This window comes from Carex rostrata, chromosome 17, assembly GCF_964058835.1.
Source record: "Carex rostrata chromosome 17, lpCarRost1.2, whole genome shotgun sequence".
NCBI lineage: Eukaryota > Viridiplantae > Streptophyta > Magnoliopsida > Poales > Cyperaceae > Carex > Carex rostrata.
In genome coordinates, this window is record NC_135934.1 from 3,753,772 (window position 1) to 3,772,745 (window position 18,974).

An 18,974-nucleotide genomic window follows, 5' to 3' on the forward strand; every position below is an offset into this window, starting at 1 on the left:
TGAATTCGTAAGTCGATCCTCCCCATTTAAATTTTTGTTTGATAGAGTTTTGTTTTCGCCATTAACTGTTTCGTTATCTCAAATAGCAATTATACACATCCTGATTGAGATTTTGATTTTGAATTGAATTCTAGAATGGCACCACATGCTATTTATTTGTTAATTTTCAGTTTATGCACAACATATAAAATTGAGCTTTGAATAATGATAAACCCTCAATTTCTCTTGGGATTGGAAATCAGATACTTACTTACAATGGCTAGCAGTAGTAGTGCTCCTACAAAAGGAGACACAGGCGAGGCAGCACCAAGCTCTACTGCTTGTTCAGGTGGGAGTGGGCCCCACAATGTTTGTCAGCAGACACCGGCTGTTCCCGGGTAATTATCTCATTGTTTTATTTTACTGATTCTTTTTAGGTTTTACTAGAATATTTTGCATTGTTCTAAGGTTTTTAATCTCCCTCCCTCTCCCTCACCCTCTCTCTCTCTCTGTCTATCTATCTCCATCTTTTAGGGGAGCAACAGGACCATCGAAGGCTAAGTGGACGCCTGAAGAGGTGAAAATCTATTTTCATTGTGTTTTCATCTATGCAGGCCAAAGTGTCCCCTAAAACCCTAAAATGCAAAAATATGTTTAGCTTAATTGTGAATAGGTTATTTCCTAAACAATTTTAAGTTTTCTTAATATGTTCAATTTCATTTTTCATCTTTTGTAATACATTTCTTTATTTTCTTGCAGGATGAGATTCTTGCTGGATGTGTCCATCAATTCCAGGGGAAAAACTGGAAAACCATTGGTATGTGGGCAAGAGTTTAGTGTACTCAATATGTATATGCAGTGGTAACTGCACCTCTGTGCTGTCTATACAACACAAGTTCTATTGTTACCATACTAACAAAAAACCTCACATATCTTTTATTATTTGTTCCTTCTATAATGCAATTGTTGTATCTGAGTGTTGGCAAATGAAATTAAATCCTGGATTGAATTTGCAGCTGAGTTTTTGCCAGGCAGAGACAAGGCGCAATGCTTGCACAGGTGGCAGAAGGTTCTCAACCCTGAATTGGTCAAAGGGTCCTGGTCAAAGGAGGTATTTTCTGGATTATGTATTAATCTTTCAGATGATAAGCCTTTTCTGGATTATGTAAATATAGATAGAGAAAAGAGGTTAGTGTACACTAACTAGTGCAGAAAGGAAGCTAGTATACCACTTTTACCAGCAATGTATTTAGGCTTTTTGTGGAGCCCGGAACAGTTTATTTGGAATAGAATTGTGCATCTATAATTGAAATATTGAGTGCCATAGCAGTCCAGCACACTCCGTTGTGGTATGTAGAAATTGGTAGAAACAAGCATAGTTGCTCCTTTATACATGTCGGATTTGTTTATGCTCCGCTCCCTTTGATTCAAACTTTTGATACTATCTATCTGTTAAACGTTAACAATTTAAAACAATGTAAAATAAAATAGTCTTTTTCTATCTTGCTGCATGCATTGGTTCACAGGAGGATGGGATAATTTTTGAGATGGTACACAAATACGGGCCAAAGAAATGGTCAAAAATCGCACAGGCACTGCCAGGACGTATCGGAAAGCAATGCCGTGAGAGGTACAACCAAACCTCTCACAGTTTTAAATTAGTTTTAAGTTTCTTTGATGCTTCCTTTTCTTCCCCAACCTCAATCTATTTGTTTTATTTTAATTTATTTATGTTTAGGACTAGGTGGCTTATTAAATTAACTCATCCCAAATACATATATAGAAACCAGTTTTAAATTCTCAGTCTATCAAGTCAATTACAAACCATACAAAATACTCATCCGACCCACCCTTCTTGACCTACTGTAATGAATGCTTTATAAATCAGTGGCAGTACATATCCAACGTAGTAACTAAGCTTAATTTCAGGCTTCGTTTGACTCTTGTCAGCCTATCTACCACATTCACATCCTTGTGCAGAGCATTTTCTTTACCAGTAGACATCCATCCCTGTAGAGTGCAGTCCAAAAAAAATGGGTAACCAACCAACATATTCAGAATTTCAGAACATCACGGTTCCAGTATGCTATGCACCATCAAAGTCAAAGCAGTTGTATTGTATGAATTACTACTGTAGTGCTTCTTTGCAAGTGGAGCAATCATACATACTCTCTCTGTTTAACTCTATCTGAACCATTTTATTAAATTTATGTTTGCTTTTTTATATTCAGGTGGCATAATCATCTGAACCCAAGTATTAAGAAGGACGCATGGACCCAAGAGGAGGAGATAACGCTTATTAATGCACATGCCATCCTTGGGAATAAATGGGTTAAACTCACAAAGTATTTACCAGGAAGGTGAGTCTGTCTTAATTTGCTTTTCTTCTTTTTGTGTGTTTGTGCCTACTGCATGGTGGGAGAGGGGGCGGGAGGGGGGGGTGCGGTAGTTCTTTTTGCTTGTCTAATATGTATTTCTGTGTATCGTTATGCATGAGTTGCACATTTAATGGAGTTCAAAACAATACACTTAACTGACATATATCTCCCAGTTCTGTAAAATTTTAATTTGACCAATTAATTACTAATTCTTTTCTATACATTTTATATATTTTCCCTAATCCTAACAGATGTGAGAACTCCATAAAAAATCATTGGAACTGCTCTGTCAAGAACAGAGTCAATTTGTACGCAGCAAGGGGTTTACTTGAATATCCAGCCACTCTCCCTCTCCCTTCCACAGAAAACACATTGCATCCACTGGTACTGGAGATCCCAAACAACAACAACCCCTCTTCATCTTGCTTAAACCCTCCTCAAGGCAGCCGTGGCCAAGGGATGCTCTTCTCACCCTCAATGGCAATGGCATCTCCACCATTTGTCAGTTGGGATCATGTCAATTCTGGAGATGTACTACAGGAGTACAGCCCACTTGAATATCCAACTCCTCTCCCTTGCACAGAAAAGGAAAACACGTTGCATCCACCAGTACAGGAGATCCCAAACAGCAACAACCCCTCTTCATCTTGCTTAAACCCTCCTCAAGGCAGCTGTGGCCAAGGGATGCTCTTCTCGCCCTCAATGGCAATGGCATCGCCACCATTTGTCAGTTGGGATTATGTCGATTCTGGAGATGTACTAAAGGAGGAGTACAGCCCACTTGGAATAAGGCAATGAGTTGCATTATCTGGTTTGTACTCTTCTGACAGTAGTCAAGTCTGGAGTAGCCCTGAGGAGTTGTTGAGGAGTGCTGCTAAGACTAAGAGCTTGAACTCGAAGCAAAGACGAGGGATGCTATTCTCACCCTCACCCTCACCCTTGCAAGATAAGAGGGGAAATCAAATTCACACCAAGGGTACAGAGCTGGAGATTGTTACCACCGATTTACAAGGTATAATTGATTGTCCTCCTTTTTTATTTTTATATATACTTGGCCTCCAAGGAGGAAGGGGTGCTTGATGCTTTTGACTGGAAAAAAATGCTAGCCTAGTTTAGGAGTCTATCTATCAGGAGTTTGCTTTAGCTCAGAACTTTTTACCAGTAGGGATATTAACTAACTGTGAAGTCATTATCTTAATTTATCTCCTACTTGTCAAATTATCGACTTCAAGTTATTTCATTATATTTTGTTTATGTAGATAATATTCCAGACAAGGAAAATATACCTCCAGATTCAGATCCAGGAAGTGGTAGCAAAACCTCTCCAATTAACATACCTGAAGGAGCGACAGAGACTTCAGGTGGAGTAAGTGGTAGCAAAACCTCTCCAATTAATATAACTGATGGAGCGACAGAGACTTCAGGTGGAGTAAGTGATAGCAATGGGGTATCCCGCACGGTTAGTTAGTGCTTAATTTTGATTTCTAAATTACCTACCTACCATTAATATACATTCATTCTTCTATACTTGTTTAATTGTTGTTTTGTCTTTCTTTTTTATCTACATTCAATTTTCTATGATGCCTTTAATTGAGATCTCCATTAATATTTTATTTCTTCTATACTCGTTTAATTCTTGTGTTCACTTCCCTTCCCTTGTCTTAATATTTGTTGATAATGATTTGCCTTAATTATTAACTCTAGTTGAAGAAAAGAAAAATAAATCCTGGTAGCACTAGCAGGGGTACAAATTCCACTGCTATAAAGGAGCTTCAGCTGTTTGTAGATGCCTTTTTGGCAGAAGAACCTGATTTTTTCCGAGTTAAGTGTTTTTGTCTTTATTTATATCTGTTGAACCAACCATTTATTAATTGTGTGTTCTTCTTGTGTGCTAACATCAATTAAATTAATCATGTATCATTAATAACTAGTTTATTTTTATTGTTTCAGGAGGAAAATGTAATGATTGAGAATTGGCAGGACCAGAGATGGTTCAGTCCTGCCAAGCTAATAAAAAAAAGGTAAGACAAGCTGGGGTGGAGGAGAGGGCAGAGGGAGGGGACAGGAGGGGAGGGGAGGGGACGGGTGGGTAGACTAGCAGTGCGAATAGAAGTTTGTATCTCTTTGTCTCTGTTTATGTTTTATTTTAGTACTTTAAGCTTCAATTTCTATCACTAAATGGAAACTAGCTCGTCCATGCACACGACCTGAGTATGAGTATGACTGTATGAGTATGTATATGAGTATGAGTATGAGTAGTTAGAAGAGAAGGTATGATTACGGCTGATTGATTAGCTAGCTTAGTTGTCAATGAGGACTTTGTTGAAGAGAAACCGAGGTAAGTAAAGATAGCAAGAGCATATTTTCGACTACTCAGGACAGCATCGACCTAGAGATCTAGGCCAATGCAATATGATTAAGACTGATTAATTAGCTGTCAATGAGGACTTTGTTGAAGAGAAACCCAGGTAAGTAAGGATAGGAAGATCGAGCATAATTTCGACTACTCAGGATAGCATTGACCTAGATATCTAGGTAACTTGGACCAAAGGAGTACCAGAAGCATCTGCTGGTCAAAAAGGATTGCTCAAAATCTCACCGAGTGAGACCCTTTTAAGAGGTGCCTGCTGTTCATCTACAAGTGTCCATAGACATAGACATGCTAGAGTGCTGAGCTTTCAAAAAAATGTTGGTCGCCTGGAGAAGGAGATGCGGTACAACATATATAGAAGGAGGGTGGTTTGTAGAGGATTTAAATGCAAATAGGTACAATTTCTAACAGAGCTTCTTCTAGGCACAACATTCATCGAGGGGCTAAAATGGGAAAATGACAACTTTTGAGGAAGATGAAATAGACAAGGATCTAAAATTGTTGATATTGATAATGCAAAAAGGGTAGGGTGTAGACTGTAGAGAGACAGGTGACCTGCAGTAAGTGTCAAAAATCAATCGCATCAAAAAGTGTGCAAATGAGTGAAAGAAAAGTTGTGAGATGATAGCAAGACTGATCAGGCTCCCAATTTCCATAAGAAATTGGCATAGTAACTGTACGAACTCACCTCAGAATAGGTCAACTTTGGATACCCTGACACTGTTATGACAAAGAAAGTTAGCAAGAAAACAATTGCAGAGTATAACTAAATTTGTTGCCATTTGAGCACCATTATTTCGGATTTTCAGAGTAAAGAGAAAGCTACTGTGGGAGTATTATGAAGTAACCGTAGATGATAGAAATATGCAAGTTCTAAGAAGTAACCGTAGTTTTGAGGTAAAAATACCAAAATACCCCAGGTTAGTTTTGGGTACATTATGGGGCTTTTATATGGTATGTTGCATATTGAAATTAAAGTTTGGATTAACTACGGAATATTATTTGAGTGAAGGTTTGATGGAGATGTTTTTACTTTTAACTCTTGGTCTCTGGTACAAATGGTGCTCTTGGAGCAGCTAATAAATTTAAGCGTTTCTTTTTGCTATGGTTTTTCTTTTCTTTGTTAGTCCAGAATTAAAAGAAAAGGTTGGTATTTAAGGGAGGTTACTCTTTACGCTGTCATGTAGCAATTTATTTGTTTTTTTAAATTTGAAGTAGATTAGAAGTTCTGATTGATATTAAATTCTGTGAAGGCTATTGATATATAAAAAATATTTTTACATCCATAAATCTCTACAAGCTCATTCAATTTTTTTATAATTATTATTCAAAATCTTCACGAATTATATTATCATTGTCATCATCAACAGAAAATATATAGTTGATATTTGTTAGTAAAAATTTGCCTAAGGTTAATATTTAACCAATTGAAGGAATATACTTAAGAAAATTAAGGTTTGACATTTTGCTAAGAAATTGTTATTTGAACAAGGCTACTAATATATTTTTTCTGCGACATTTTTGTTAATTGGATGAACACATGGAACAAAATTACGAACGAAACAAAAAAAATTACTTATGAAAAAAAAAATGAAGAAATTTTGTGTTTTTATAGTTCATTCTCAACACAAATATCATCCAACCTCGGAGACATGTGATTAGATTTGTTTCCTTTATCTAATAATTAGAAATATGTTTCATGCTCAAATTATTTGTGTTTAGTCTAAAATTGTTGAACTCATGTATTTTAACATAATCTTGTCATTTTTTTAAAAAACCAAATATAAGTTTTAGTTGTTTTGAAATCTGAGCAGAAAAAAATAAAATAAAAATATTACGAATTTTAATTTTAATCTTTATGATGGAGGTCCAACTCTTCCGAGATAAATTTATATTTGATGTTATCCTATTTTAATTTTTTCTCCTTTCAGTTAGCTGATAATGTGTTCATCAAAATAATATTTATTCTGTTATTCTCAAAGACAGCTTTATAAAAAAGCTATTTTAGACAAAATAAATTGGTACATTCCTTTATGCAGAAAAGAAAAAAAAAATTATTTATTATGTATCTTATTTCTCCGACTATTACAAATTACTGGGAATACGGCTTTGTAAATTTTAGACATTCAAAAAGATTAATTACTTTTTTATGTGAAAACAATTGTAGGAAAAATTAAGATTTATGTATTTGCTTTGATTTTGTAATTATATAAATGAATCTGTTTTGTACATATTAGATAATTCAGTGTAAATACCATTTGTGTTGTCCAACCATAACCCTAGTATGACTAAATAAGCACATTTAGAGTGATATAGACATGCTTTTATCACATCATATCTAATTTAATAGTAACAAAAGTCATTCCATCATCTCCTCTCCTCGTAGCTATATATAAAAAATAATCTGTTGTCATGTTTGTTTAAATTGAGATTTAATTCAACTCATTTCTTCTAAGTAAAAAACAATCCAAACCATAATTATTTGTTTAATGCAATTATTTAATAAGATGATGGAGGAAACTAACAAAAAACAATCCAAACAGTCTCTGATTTTGCAGCTAACATGTCTATCTTTTTTCTGCTGAAGTGATACTAACTCCATTTTCACAAAAAATGAAGAGAAGAGTGTGAAAAAGAAAATATATTCGTCGAAGCGGTAGCCCATGGGGGTACGAATTCAACTGCTATTATTAAGGAGCTTTAGCTGTTGGCCGATGCCTTGTTGGCAGAAGATCCTGATTTTTTCACAGTTAAGTGCTTTTGTATTTATTTATATATGTTGAACCAACTATTTATTAATTGTGTGTTCTTTTTGTGTGCTAACATAAATTAAATTGATCATCTATTGTTAATGACTAGTCTTTTTTTATTGTTTCAGGAGGAAAGTGCGCTGATTGAAAACTTCCAGGACCAAATATGATTCAGTCCTGCAAAGCTATTGAAGAAGTGTTAGGATTTTTCTTTTTAAATATTTAAAAATATATTAAATCTCTTACTTTGGAGATGATTTAATAATATTGCTTTAAATCTTGCTGCATAAAAACTTTTCATGTATACTTATAAATTATAATACATTTTTATTCTTTATTTATTAAAAGAATAAATGCATAAAATAACTAACTAAATGGACCGAAACAAGGCGAGGTTTCGCATGTAGTACTTTATTATTTCTACTATGTCTATTTTTTGAGTTATGTCCCGAAATAAATAAATACTAAAAAAATGAAAATTATAAAGAATATATTTTTCGAAATATTAAATTTTATATATAATGGAAAGCAACACAATTAGTTGTGCCAGAATATTTAAAGAGTAATGCAAAAGATTTGTTTTATTTAAGTACTTAACAACACTACCTTAGATACATTAGATATATTTTTAAGTGAGAAAAAAAAATGTATACAAAGCCTTCCGATTAAAGACAAATCAGAAAGTTGAAAATGTATACAACAATTGGTGTGATGTGACATGATGCCACGTACAACCATACTGACACTAATGCGCTGGTGCACTCGAGGTCTGTTTGTGCAGCTAACAAAAAACAAAAAATAAGATGGAGGAAACTAACAAAAAACAATCCAAACATGAATTCTCTGGTTTGCAGCTGACCTGTCTGTCTATCTTTTTATCTGGTAAGCTATCAGAAATATTATATCCAAGCTGAAGTAATACTGGCTCCATTTTCAATATCTTGTTTGATCGCTGGTTCAAGGAGACAGTATTCACACCAGCATCAGATTCACTGGTCGGGCAGACATACGAAGGCGGCACATTGCTCTCAGTATCCATGTGGATGTACATAAGATACGGCATAGAGATATTCCAGAGAAAACAAATACCTTATGTATTTTGTTTTCATTTCTGTGAATCAAAGAATACCCAAAAAGACAAAACATTTTCAAGCTTCATATATTGTGAATGGTTGATTCATAAACAATTTGAAGTTTTTCTTAATGACTATTTAATTAATACCATTTTCATCTTTGTAGAGTTGTCCATCGATCAATATGCATGGAAAAACTATTTAAAGCTTTTCTTAATGTGTTAAACAGTGTTACGAGGAATCCATTACTGACAAATTCCTAAGCTGTCTGATTTTAGAGAGTAATTGATGGGAGCCATATTTCATAATTTTCATTTGTTAAGGAACAGATTCAGCTATCATAACATTACCACAGCCTCGTTAATATTTTAATATTTTTTAAATTTGTTTCTAAATTTTTTTTTTTTTTTTTTTTTTTCGATTCCGGGGACAATAAAAATTGCAACACGCATGATAACCATCTCCTATGAGATGCCTCTGAAATGTCTCCCATACAATTTGTTTTACTTCAAATTCCTCAAATGTTTTTCCAAAGACTGCTTGGGTTGTAAGGATATGATATTTACATGATTTTGTTATGTGAGATATATATATTGAACAAGTCGAATTTACAGTTTGAATACGATAAAATTTCAACTGTTATTATATTAGATGATATACTAATATTAGTATGTTAGAAAAAAATGTATTATTATTTAAAATATTTATGAGTTGTTAATACTTAACATTAGCTAGATATTTTAGAAAATAGATTTATACATAAAAATGGAATATATTACGAAATTAATTACTTAAAAAGAGATTAATAGTTGGTGTTAACTGTTAAGTAAGATTAAGAATTGGAGGCTAGCTAGTTGTCACAAATTAAATTTTGAGAAAAAATTGCAATGTCTAGAGCAGATGTAAGCTCTTCCTCTCTCTACTAGGAGCATTTTAACGATTCAGACTGAACATGAGAATATGTTAGAATTTGAAATACAATGTGAGATAAACTTTAGTTAATGCGGAGGATACGAATTCCAATATGGAAGAGAGATGTATTTGGTAAAAGTTGTATTGGATTTGCTAAGTGTCTCTAAGATTTGCATATCCAATAATATATATTTTTGTAATTAATTTCAACAGAATATATAAACCGTCCGATTGGACATACGGAGATATTTTTAAGAAACAGATGTATGCATGTGAAATCAGGTCCTCGTTGGATGGGTTCAGATCATGAGATTTTGCATCGTCCGTTTTAACTTGACACGAATCTCAAAGCGGATCCCTTGGGCTTGGGGGCAACCCACTACACGTCAAGCATCTTCCTCTCCTCCACAGCACGCTTAGTACTTATGCCATGTGGGCCCCAACACTTCTCTCTTTACATAAAACCGTACTGTCATAGACCGCTTATAAAATTCAAAAGAAAATAAAAAGAAAATAAAAGAGGCAAATGGCACAGCTTCAGCTTCTTCATCTCCTGTCACTCGGGCAGCACAATCCCCCGACGAGGAGACACTTACATGTGGGCCCCACCACCCTCGCTTCTCCCGTCTCGGCCCTGGACACGTGGCGTACTCCCGTTGCCTGCACCCTTCCCAAGTTTCGCCGGAGATTGGATAAGTCGCCTTCGGTTGTGTTTCGTTCTCCGCACTTCATTTGCAACGCCAGGGGATCAGGTATATGGTTTTATATTTCTCTTTCTCTTTTTAATTTGTAATCGTTGATGTTAGCTCATTACAACATGAGAATTGAAGAAATGGTTTTTTCAAGTAGTAATTGATGAAATGCTTTATCTACTAGTTATTTTTTAATTTACATTTGGTGATATTTGTAATGTGTATTATCCAAATTAGTCTGTTGGTGCTGAAACCAAAATTCAAGTCTGTGTGTTAAATATTATTGCAAATTTGTAGTATTTAACTAAAGCAACTGCTTTGTTATGTAGATTATTTCTTTTATCTATTGGTTGGCAAGGGTTTGTATTCTTTCAAATTTTCTCCTTTTTTTTTTTTTTTTCAAAACAAAAAATAGATTTCACACCACACTTGGAGCTTGAAGATAAGAGGCCACCTGACAGGCGAGTAAATGGTGTATTTTGGATAATTCTTCTCAACCTTGGTTTGTATGTTGCTGATCACTTACTTATGGTATGCGCTTTCATTTATAATCAAATTAATTGAAAAGATAATCAGACTCTTAATAAAGATCCAGAGCAATTTGATTTATAAATTTTGTCAGATTAGAGAGATAAAGGCACTGTATCTGTACCATGATTGGCCTGCTTGGTACCAGTTTGTGACTGCGACCTTCTGTCATGCCAATTGGTACACAAATTTCTTTTTCCATTGGTACTTATTTCTATAACAATCAAGAATTCAAGATAACTTCTCCATCTCCTAATATTGGTTTGGACTCTATTGAAGTTTTCGCCAAAAGGGTATTAAGAAATTTACTTGTTATTTATATCTGTTGGGTCTTTGTATCAATACTACTAAGTTTGGAAAAATTTTCCCAAAAAAAGTTGCCTATTATTTACTGTAGTTATAATGCTTCTGCAGGCAGCATCTCTCAAGTAATTTATTCTTTGTCTACATCTTTGGTAAGTTCTTTTCTGTTACTTGACTTTTTGTTTGTTTCAATCTGTAGTTTATCTTTTTTGTGGTAATTTGACCTTACTTAATGAGAAACCACAGATAATCATAAATCAAACAAAATGGGTAAAATTAAATTAAAATTAGCAAAAAGGCCCATGTATTATGTATTTATGGCAGAAGAAGCATTACTTCTTTTTTTTCAAATTGGCATAGAAGTCTTATATATTATAAGAAGGATATTAGATTATTTTGAATATTGTCATATGCTGATCTATGCTCTTCATTACTTAAAGATGTCAAATCTCCAATCTTTAAACAACTGCTTAACTGTTTTTGTGACACAATTGTTCACACTTCTATTGCCTTATAGTTATACATCTTTTAAAGTTATAGTACTAGTCGAGCAATGGTATTGAGCGCTTACTAATGGTAGTGACCCCTTTTGAATTTATTGTCCAACAGTGTGGGGCTTTGTGCTATAATGTTGATCATACAGGAGATTTATTTTAACAAAAAGAAAAGAAAAGGAGAAACAAGAACAGTAGAAATCAGAGGTGCCTAGCTTGACAGTGATGTAATGACTAAATAAACTATTGTATAAAATCTTTATATTTAATATTTTTTTGCATAACAGGGAAGCTTGTGGAGGAGGAAGAAGGCAATCTTGGATTGTGGATTTCTTACATTTTAACGGGTGTCGGGGCAAACTTCGTCTCATGGTTGGTTCTTCCCCGAACTGCTGTTTCCCTTGGATCCTCTGGTGCCGTTTTTGGTCTTTTCGCAATTAGTGTTTTGGTTAAGGTAATTCTGTAACAACTTTGTGGCACGATGTTTGTGTGTTTTATCAGAGGCATGATTCATTAGATGTTTTCTTTAGGCAAATTATATTAATGTTTACAGTATTTTCTTCCAACTTCCAACATGATTTGGGTTATCTGCAAACATAAAATAACTCTTAAAACAATGTCATGGAAAACAAACAAATTAGCCAAATTTTTCATGATTCATCTTGGTGTTTAATACATACGTCCAACTTATAATTTTAGAAGTTCATGTACTTCAATTTTGACTTGATTTCACTCCATGTTGAGCTCAGGTAAAAAATGCTTAGACAATGAGGAAAAAAAATGGCAATACTTTACTGAATATATCCTTTTCTCGCCAATTGATAGGTGTTTTTAATTGCAAATTTGTGGAATGTTGGATGCATATTGGACTTGCGGGTATATTGGCTACATTTTCGAATAATCTGATAATTTATAAACTTAATATGATTGTGATTGTGATTGCAGATGTCATGGGACTGGAGGAAGATAATAGAGGTTCTTATTCTCGGCCAGTTTGTTATTGACAAGGTCCTTTAATACCCTCTTTTTTACTAATGTAATTCCATTGATATTGTTGGTACCAATTCTAAATCTAAAATGAATTTGTTTTACTGGAACATGTTTTTTTACAGTCATTTAAGCAACTCACATCAATAAAACAACAACAACCAAGCCTTTAGTCTCAAACAAGTTGGGTTAGGCTAGAAATGAAACCCAACCGGAGTCTCAGAAACAAAGTAGATAGTAATAATAAATAATAATACCTATAACAATAATAATAATATCAACAGTAGTAATACTAATAGTAATAATGGTACCAATTATAATAGTAATACTACTAATAATAATACTAACTATATTATGCCTACACTATAAATCGTAGGAGCTGAAGTCCTAAGCGCTACGTCCTTGACCCCAAATCAAAAGCCTTAGGACATAAAGCCTATAACACTACCCCTTAACCCTATAACACCCGAAGTAACTCACATCAATATAGAGAGAAAATTAGAAAAGAGACGAGTTTGTGAGATCAAGCTATAATGAACAGGTACAAAACTATAATTTTGGTATTTTCCTCAATAGGTGATGGAAGTGGCCCAAGCTTCAGCAGGATTTGCAGTTCCATTGGTTAGAGGTTACTCATTACAAGTCAACCACATTGCACATTTATCAGGTGCTCTAATTGGCGCTGCTTTGGTGTTTCTAATAGGCCGAATTCCTTCTCAATCAGCTGGCCATGATACCAAGACCTTGAGAGGAAATAAAGATAAGAAATTTTAATTCTTTTGCTGAAATTGGTCTTTGTATTTTTTAAATGCCTTTGTTGGAAACACCAGCAATGATCTACGATTCAATTGATATTCAGTGGGTGTGGTAGGGCCATATTGTCAGCAACATATTTATGTTTTTAGTTTCTGTAATTCTTGCAATTGCTTACATGTATCAAATTAATGTACATTCTCTGTTCATATATCCCATAAGTTCCTTTTGCTGGACCACTTTAAAGGCATCAAGCCCCATTAAGTTGTCTGAAGAAAGAAAAAAAAAAAACATTTCAGTTGTTTTGAGTACATTTATATGGATACAAAACAACTCGTTAAAGAGAGAGGAGGGTTCTGGTGGCACATGTTGCCCATACTCGATTTTGTATTAGTAAGAAAAGCCTTTAGTCCAAACAGTGAATAAAAACAGGTGATATTGATGCTAGTCATGAGCGTAACTGCCATGTAAAATACAATAATGTTTTGAGATTTATTTTGTATGACAGATCAAGAGGCAGAAACAACAACACACTTTATTCATCACTTCAAAAACTACTATGGTTATGTGTTGAATTTATGCCTGAAGCAAAACATAGGAAGCAAAATGAAAATTTCCACCCTTTAACAGATTGAACTTAACATTTGGACTTCTAAGTTTTGTATCAACACGAGAGAGAAAAAAAAGCAGCAACTTGCAGTACCAAAACCTTATGTTGTAGGAGCCCTTCTCATTCTTTAAAAAATATGTATGTTATATTAGTAAACCCTTGTGGCTGCTAGAGAACACTGTAAAAACCACAAAAGGGGTATCATATTGTTAAGCAATGAATCAGGAGTACACACAAAAAAAGTGTAAGGGAAGTCATGAACTTGTATATGATGAATCCAAATTGTGGTTCAAGGAAAATAAAATTGGCCTATAAATTAGGTCATGGAAAACATAAAACAGTAACCTGACTAGTAACAAAGAATAGATCCTTGACAAGTAATCATTTTTTCCACATAAAAAAATACTCAACCCATAAAATAGCTCTGGATTTCCCAGTATAATCAGAATAGGCTCAATTTGCAAAAAATATTTTGCATGAGGTTCTTATGAACTGCCCATATGACAGGGGTCCCGTGTGCCATCTTTTCGTGCAAAATACGGAGCACTTGAGCCGAACACCAAAGAACCTTCCATCCATATCTAAACTATTCACACTAACTGAATTTTGTACCTTGACTAAAGTTGATTTTTTTGAAACGGAACTTCGTCCATTCATCCCCTCCAAGCCCTCCCCTTCACTCCGATCCATAATTTTTTCTTCAACGCTTACTCTAGTACTACCATTCAGAGATTCTAAAACTCTATTGGCTTCATCTTGCAAACCTACACCCTTCCATGCACTGGCAACAAGATCATATGTTTCTTTTCTAGGGATAACCCTGTGATCTTGCATAATTTGGAGAAGCTCCTCGGCCTTCAGTGGGAGTTTGGCCTCCCCATATCCCCATATAAGTGTATGAAATGTCTTTATGTTAGGTGATATTCCTTCTTCAATCATCCTCATATAAACCCTAATTGCATCATCCATATTTGTTGTACTGCAGTATCCACTTATAACAGTGGTGTAAGTCACTACATTAGGTTTAATGCCATTTTCCTTCATTTCTTGCAAGATCGATTCAGCTTTTTTGGGATCTTGGGCACGCGCATGGGCTTTTGCAAGAATACTGTATACCTGGTAATCTGGCTTTATACCATCTTGTACCATTTTTTCAAACACCTCTGTGCATCTGTCTATCATGCCCATTTCACTCCATGCATTTGTTTGGTGGCTGTATGTCACGATGTCAGGCTTCACTCTGAATTTTCTCATCAACTTGAGGACCTATTTAATGCAAAAGACGTCATTCAATATTTTATCACTAAAACTGTGCATGTTTACAATACTTGATGAGTGAGGCCATGGTACTATGTATAGCGCAAATTGTTCCGTACTTTGATCAATATCTTTGTTTTCAAATTTCAAAGGTTGATCTAAACCATTCAACATGTTCTCCATATGAAAATGTACTTGCAGACTAAATTTGTTATTTTTTAGAATTTTTTAGATAGGTAGAAAACCACTACTTCTGGATGGTGTAGAACTTTTAGATTAAATAAACTTCTATCTTTCTAAAAACTAGTAAACAAAATTGTAAAAATGTAAATTTTGATCTACAAGTACATTTTCATATGGAAATCATGGTTCAGATCGACTGTTTGGACTTTGAAAACAAAGATATTGATCCATAGTATGGACAAATTCACGCTATACATAGTATTATAGCCTCACTCATACTGTCATACATACTTGGTCTAATGGTTTATACTAAAGCAACTACTTACTTCGTTAACTCCCGCTATGTCATGAGCATCTAGAAACCCCTTAATGAGTGTGTTGAAGACTACTATATTTGGATAAGAACCAGCATCGCTCATCTCTTGTACACATCTAAAAGCATCCCTCATATTTCCTTCCCTGCAATACCCGCTAATAACTATAGCCCAAGTTCTTTTGTCTGGCTTTAACCTAGGTTGCATCCCAAGCATCAATTGTTCTCCCTTACCTGCCAAATGGTTTCAAAGTTTTCTTCAACTGCTATCATCTTCTATTTTTTAACAGTAGGTACTGTTACCAAACATATTTTGATACTGTTCAAGTTGGGTTATCAGCACAAAAGGAGATATCTATTAGGTATTATAGCTCATTGGGTTATCACAGTTTTTTGCAATTTTGTGCTTTTTCCTGCTCAATTTTTTGGAAATTTTTTCGGTGCTTCTTGCAAATTTGTGGTAGACCCAGTAACAAATTCATTTGCTTTGCTGAATATTAAAATTTAAAAAGGGTTTTAACAAACCACTGGTATGGTGATCCTAGCTTGTACCTGTATCTCCAGTCTTAGCATAGCCGCCTATTATTGTGTTGTATGTGATAATGTCAGGCAAAAAATTATTGGCTTGCATTTTTTCTAGGGCATGCCAAGCTTTATCAATATTTTTGCTATCACACCATGCTTTAATAAGAATGTTGAATGTTCTTATTGTTGGCCTCAGATCCTTGTCAGAAGACATCATGTCAAATACCTGTTGTGCTTCCTCGGGCTTCCCTGCATGTTAGTTGCATGTCAATATGTAGTCGAGGACGGATTTACATGGACTGAATGGGGGTCAATTGAACCCCCACAATTCATTTTAAAAGTTTATGAGGGTGTTCGGCAAGGGTCACAAGCTTAAAATTTAAGCTCCACTAAAGAAAGCCCGTTTGGCAATAAAGTTGAAGAATCACTTTCTTAAGAAGACCTTAAGCTTGGAAAGTTGCTTAAGTCATGTAGAATCAAGGTTTAAAATCTTGGGCAAGCTTAAGAAAAGTGGACAAAAGGAGGACTAGGAAAGTGGTTTTAAACTTTGTAAAGGAACACTTGTTCGGCAAGCTTAAGACTCCTTAGAGTGCTAAGGAGCTCTAAGGAGGCTTAATCTGCCCCTGCCGAACACCCACATGATTATCTGTACCAAAAGCTGACACTTGACATCACCAAATAACTGTCTTACCTGCAATGCCGTATCCTTTAATAAGCGTGTTGAAAGTACTAACATTTTGCTTACAACCGCTTGCTTTCATCTTCCAATACACACCCATGGCCTCATTTATTTGACCCACCTCACAAAATGCATTAATAACTGCATTATAATAGATCGAATCTGGTTTGATCCCATACTTTTCAACCTGAGACATGACCTTGGGTATTGACTCGAACTGCCTCCCTTTTGTTAGAGCCTTCAGAAGGGTTGTATAAGTTAAAAGAGAAGGAATGTGACCCTCGTCAGTTAGAATTTTGTAGATCAAGTGCACCTCCTGAGGCTTATTTTGGAGGATTAAAGATTGCATTTCTGATGTACGGGCGCGAACTGTTTGGCAACAGTTATCTTTTGTACAGATGAGACAGTTTTGTTTTGTATCCTTTTTTGTTTGTTCCTTGTTGATGTACCTTTTCTCATCCTGATACATACAAATAAAAGGTATCGTTATAGCTTTAAGTGATGCAATATATATAAAAAAAAATGGTAACTACAGCAATCTCACTTTTTTTTTCATTCATTTTGTTTAATTGCTAGACTGTCTCAAACTAAAACCCCAGTTCAGGAGAAACATATCATGAGAATGCATATATAAAATAGGGTGGGGATCGATTGAGAACAGCTTATTTTTGACAATCTTGACAAAAATTATAGGCATGTTGTTTTCCTTGTAGATTGTTCATCAAATAACTGTTAAATATGGCAATTGCAAATTTCATGGCATTTGGTGAATGGTAGATATATAAACAGTACAGATTACCTTTTACTCTTGTTGGATTAAAAGATACAAGTTATTTTTTACTGTTGTCAAGGTTCTAACACCAATATATTTTCAATGAATCCTCATCCTATAAAATAATACAAGCATTTGTGGTTGAAATGAGATAATAAAATCGTGGTCCTCAAAAATGCTAAAATCCTGAAATGAATTCTTATACCTTCGAATGCGAGGGACTGAACCTTTTTCCTTGAAGTTGTTGCTCACTCGAATCCGTCATATTCGGATTCAATTCCAATTGTGCACCTTGTTGTGGCATGAGGATTTTCCTGCCTACATAAGCTTCTACTCGATTTAGCTTAAAAACAACCATGCTTGATGTATAATGTTCGTAATGAAGGTAAGATACATATATGATTAGAACATGGTTGGTTCCATTTAAGTATATTTTACCAGTACCGAGTAGTTTGCATGGTACTGGTATAATTTTCTGTCTGGAAAAATTGCATCAGATGTAGTGACTGAGCCACATATTTTTTTTCCCACTTCTAAGACAACTTGCTAAGAAACCATACTATTTTTAAAACAAAGCAATGAACCACACAAAATAAATAAATAAAAAAAAGACAAAATTCTCTAGCAGCTAGTTTCCAATTTAACTGAGAAAAGGTAAGCACCATGCAGCTAAGTCCCCATGAATTCTATGGAAATACACCAAATTCTTGTTGTCCGTGTGTGTGTGTGTGAGAGAGAGAGAGAGAGAGAGAGAGAGATGGACACCTCTCACCGGAGGAGAGAAATGGGAGGCGTGGGTGGAGGAGGAGCTTACATGTGGTTTCTTTCTTTTATGACACTTTATCTTCAATTTGCTTTCAAGTTTCAAAAAAACAGGAGGTTCATCATGGGGTAGTAAAGAACTGGAGGGTAGGATTAAACAAAAATAAATGGTCCAGAAGCGCTACTATGTCACACAGTACCAAACGGATAAATTTCGCACCGTTCCGACCGAAATTTCAGTTGAATTTCGTTTATTGGTTTAATTTTGTTGTATAATGTAAAAAAGAGACTGGAATTCATATATTTTTGTTTTGCTGCGTCTATTGTTCTGGAACGCTATCCTCTGCGGAGTTTTTCCGTGCGGAGCTGTGCGGAACTTTTAATCTGGTCCGTTCGTTTCGGATTGGACGGACTGGATTAAGGGTTCACCAAATTTTGAGTTTTTTAAAATTCGGGCAAGAACTGATTTGGTCTGTTCGATTCGAAACGAACAGACCAGATTAAAAGCTCCGCACAAAAAAACTCCGCAGATGATACTTTCCCTATTGTTCTAGTCAATTTAATATGTAATAGTTCATGGTTCAATTTCATTTTGAGGAGGGTTAAAATACACCAACCGTTTATACCCCAACAAGATCCCATCATCTATACCG

The 18,974-nt window shown here is 34.8% G+C and overlaps 3 protein-coding genes across 10 annotated transcripts; 2 read left to right on the plus strand and 1 right to left on the minus strand.

Annotated features, from left to right (window-relative positions):
• The first annotated feature begins 228 nt into the window (after nt 1-228).
• On the plus strand, nt 229-4,053 carry LOC144568489 (uncharacterized). Its single transcript, XM_078318852.1, has 8 exons — nt 229-377; nt 514-556; nt 739-796; nt 996-1,090; nt 1,506-1,609; nt 2,211-2,339; nt 2,609-3,369; nt 3,617-4,053. Exons 1-7 carry the CDS (start codon nt 256-258, stop codon nt 3,153-3,155), a joined length of 1,098 nt encoding a protein of 365 aa, XP_078174978.1. The 5' UTR covers nt 229-255; the 3' UTR covers nt 3,156-3,369; nt 3,617-4,053.
• Nucleotides 4,054-9,937: 5,884 nt separating this feature from the next.
• On the plus strand, nt 9,938-13,466 carry LOC144568044 (Rhomboid-related intramembrane serine protease family protein). Its single transcript, XM_078318272.1, has 7 exons — nt 9,938-10,215; nt 10,571-10,686; nt 10,778-10,863; nt 11,098-11,138; nt 11,768-11,934; nt 12,426-12,488; nt 13,044-13,466. Exons 1-7 carry the CDS (start codon nt 9,990-9,992, stop codon nt 13,239-13,241), a joined length of 897 nt encoding a protein of 298 aa, XP_078174398.1. The 5' UTR covers nt 9,938-9,989; the 3' UTR covers nt 13,242-13,466.
• A 607-nt stretch (nt 13,467-14,073) lies between these two features.
• On the minus strand, nt 14,074-18,440 carry LOC144568043 (Tetratricopeptide repeat (TPR)-like superfamily protein). Of its 8 annotated transcripts, none has more exons than XM_078318270.1 (6): nt 18,325-18,440; nt 17,765-17,877; nt 16,800-17,241; nt 16,136-16,357; nt 15,597-15,817; nt 14,074-15,096 (listed from the first exon to the last, which is right to left on the minus strand). In XM_078318270.1, the coding sequence occupies exons 2-6, from the start codon at nt 17,861-17,863 to the stop codon at nt 14,284-14,286; spliced, it is 1,797 nt and encodes a 598-aa protein (XP_078174396.1). In that variant the 5' UTR covers nt 17,864-17,877; nt 18,325-18,440; the 3' UTR covers nt 14,074-14,283. The 8 variants fall into 8 exon arrangements, with proteins under 8 accessions (XP_078174396.1, XP_078174391.1, XP_078174397.1 ...); XM_078318265.1 differs by having other exon boundaries at nt 16,800-17,247; XM_078318271.1 differs by having other exon boundaries at nt 16,800-17,247; nt 17,765-17,889; nt 18,325-18,424.
• Between the last annotated feature and the right edge of the window lie 534 nt (nt 18,441-18,974).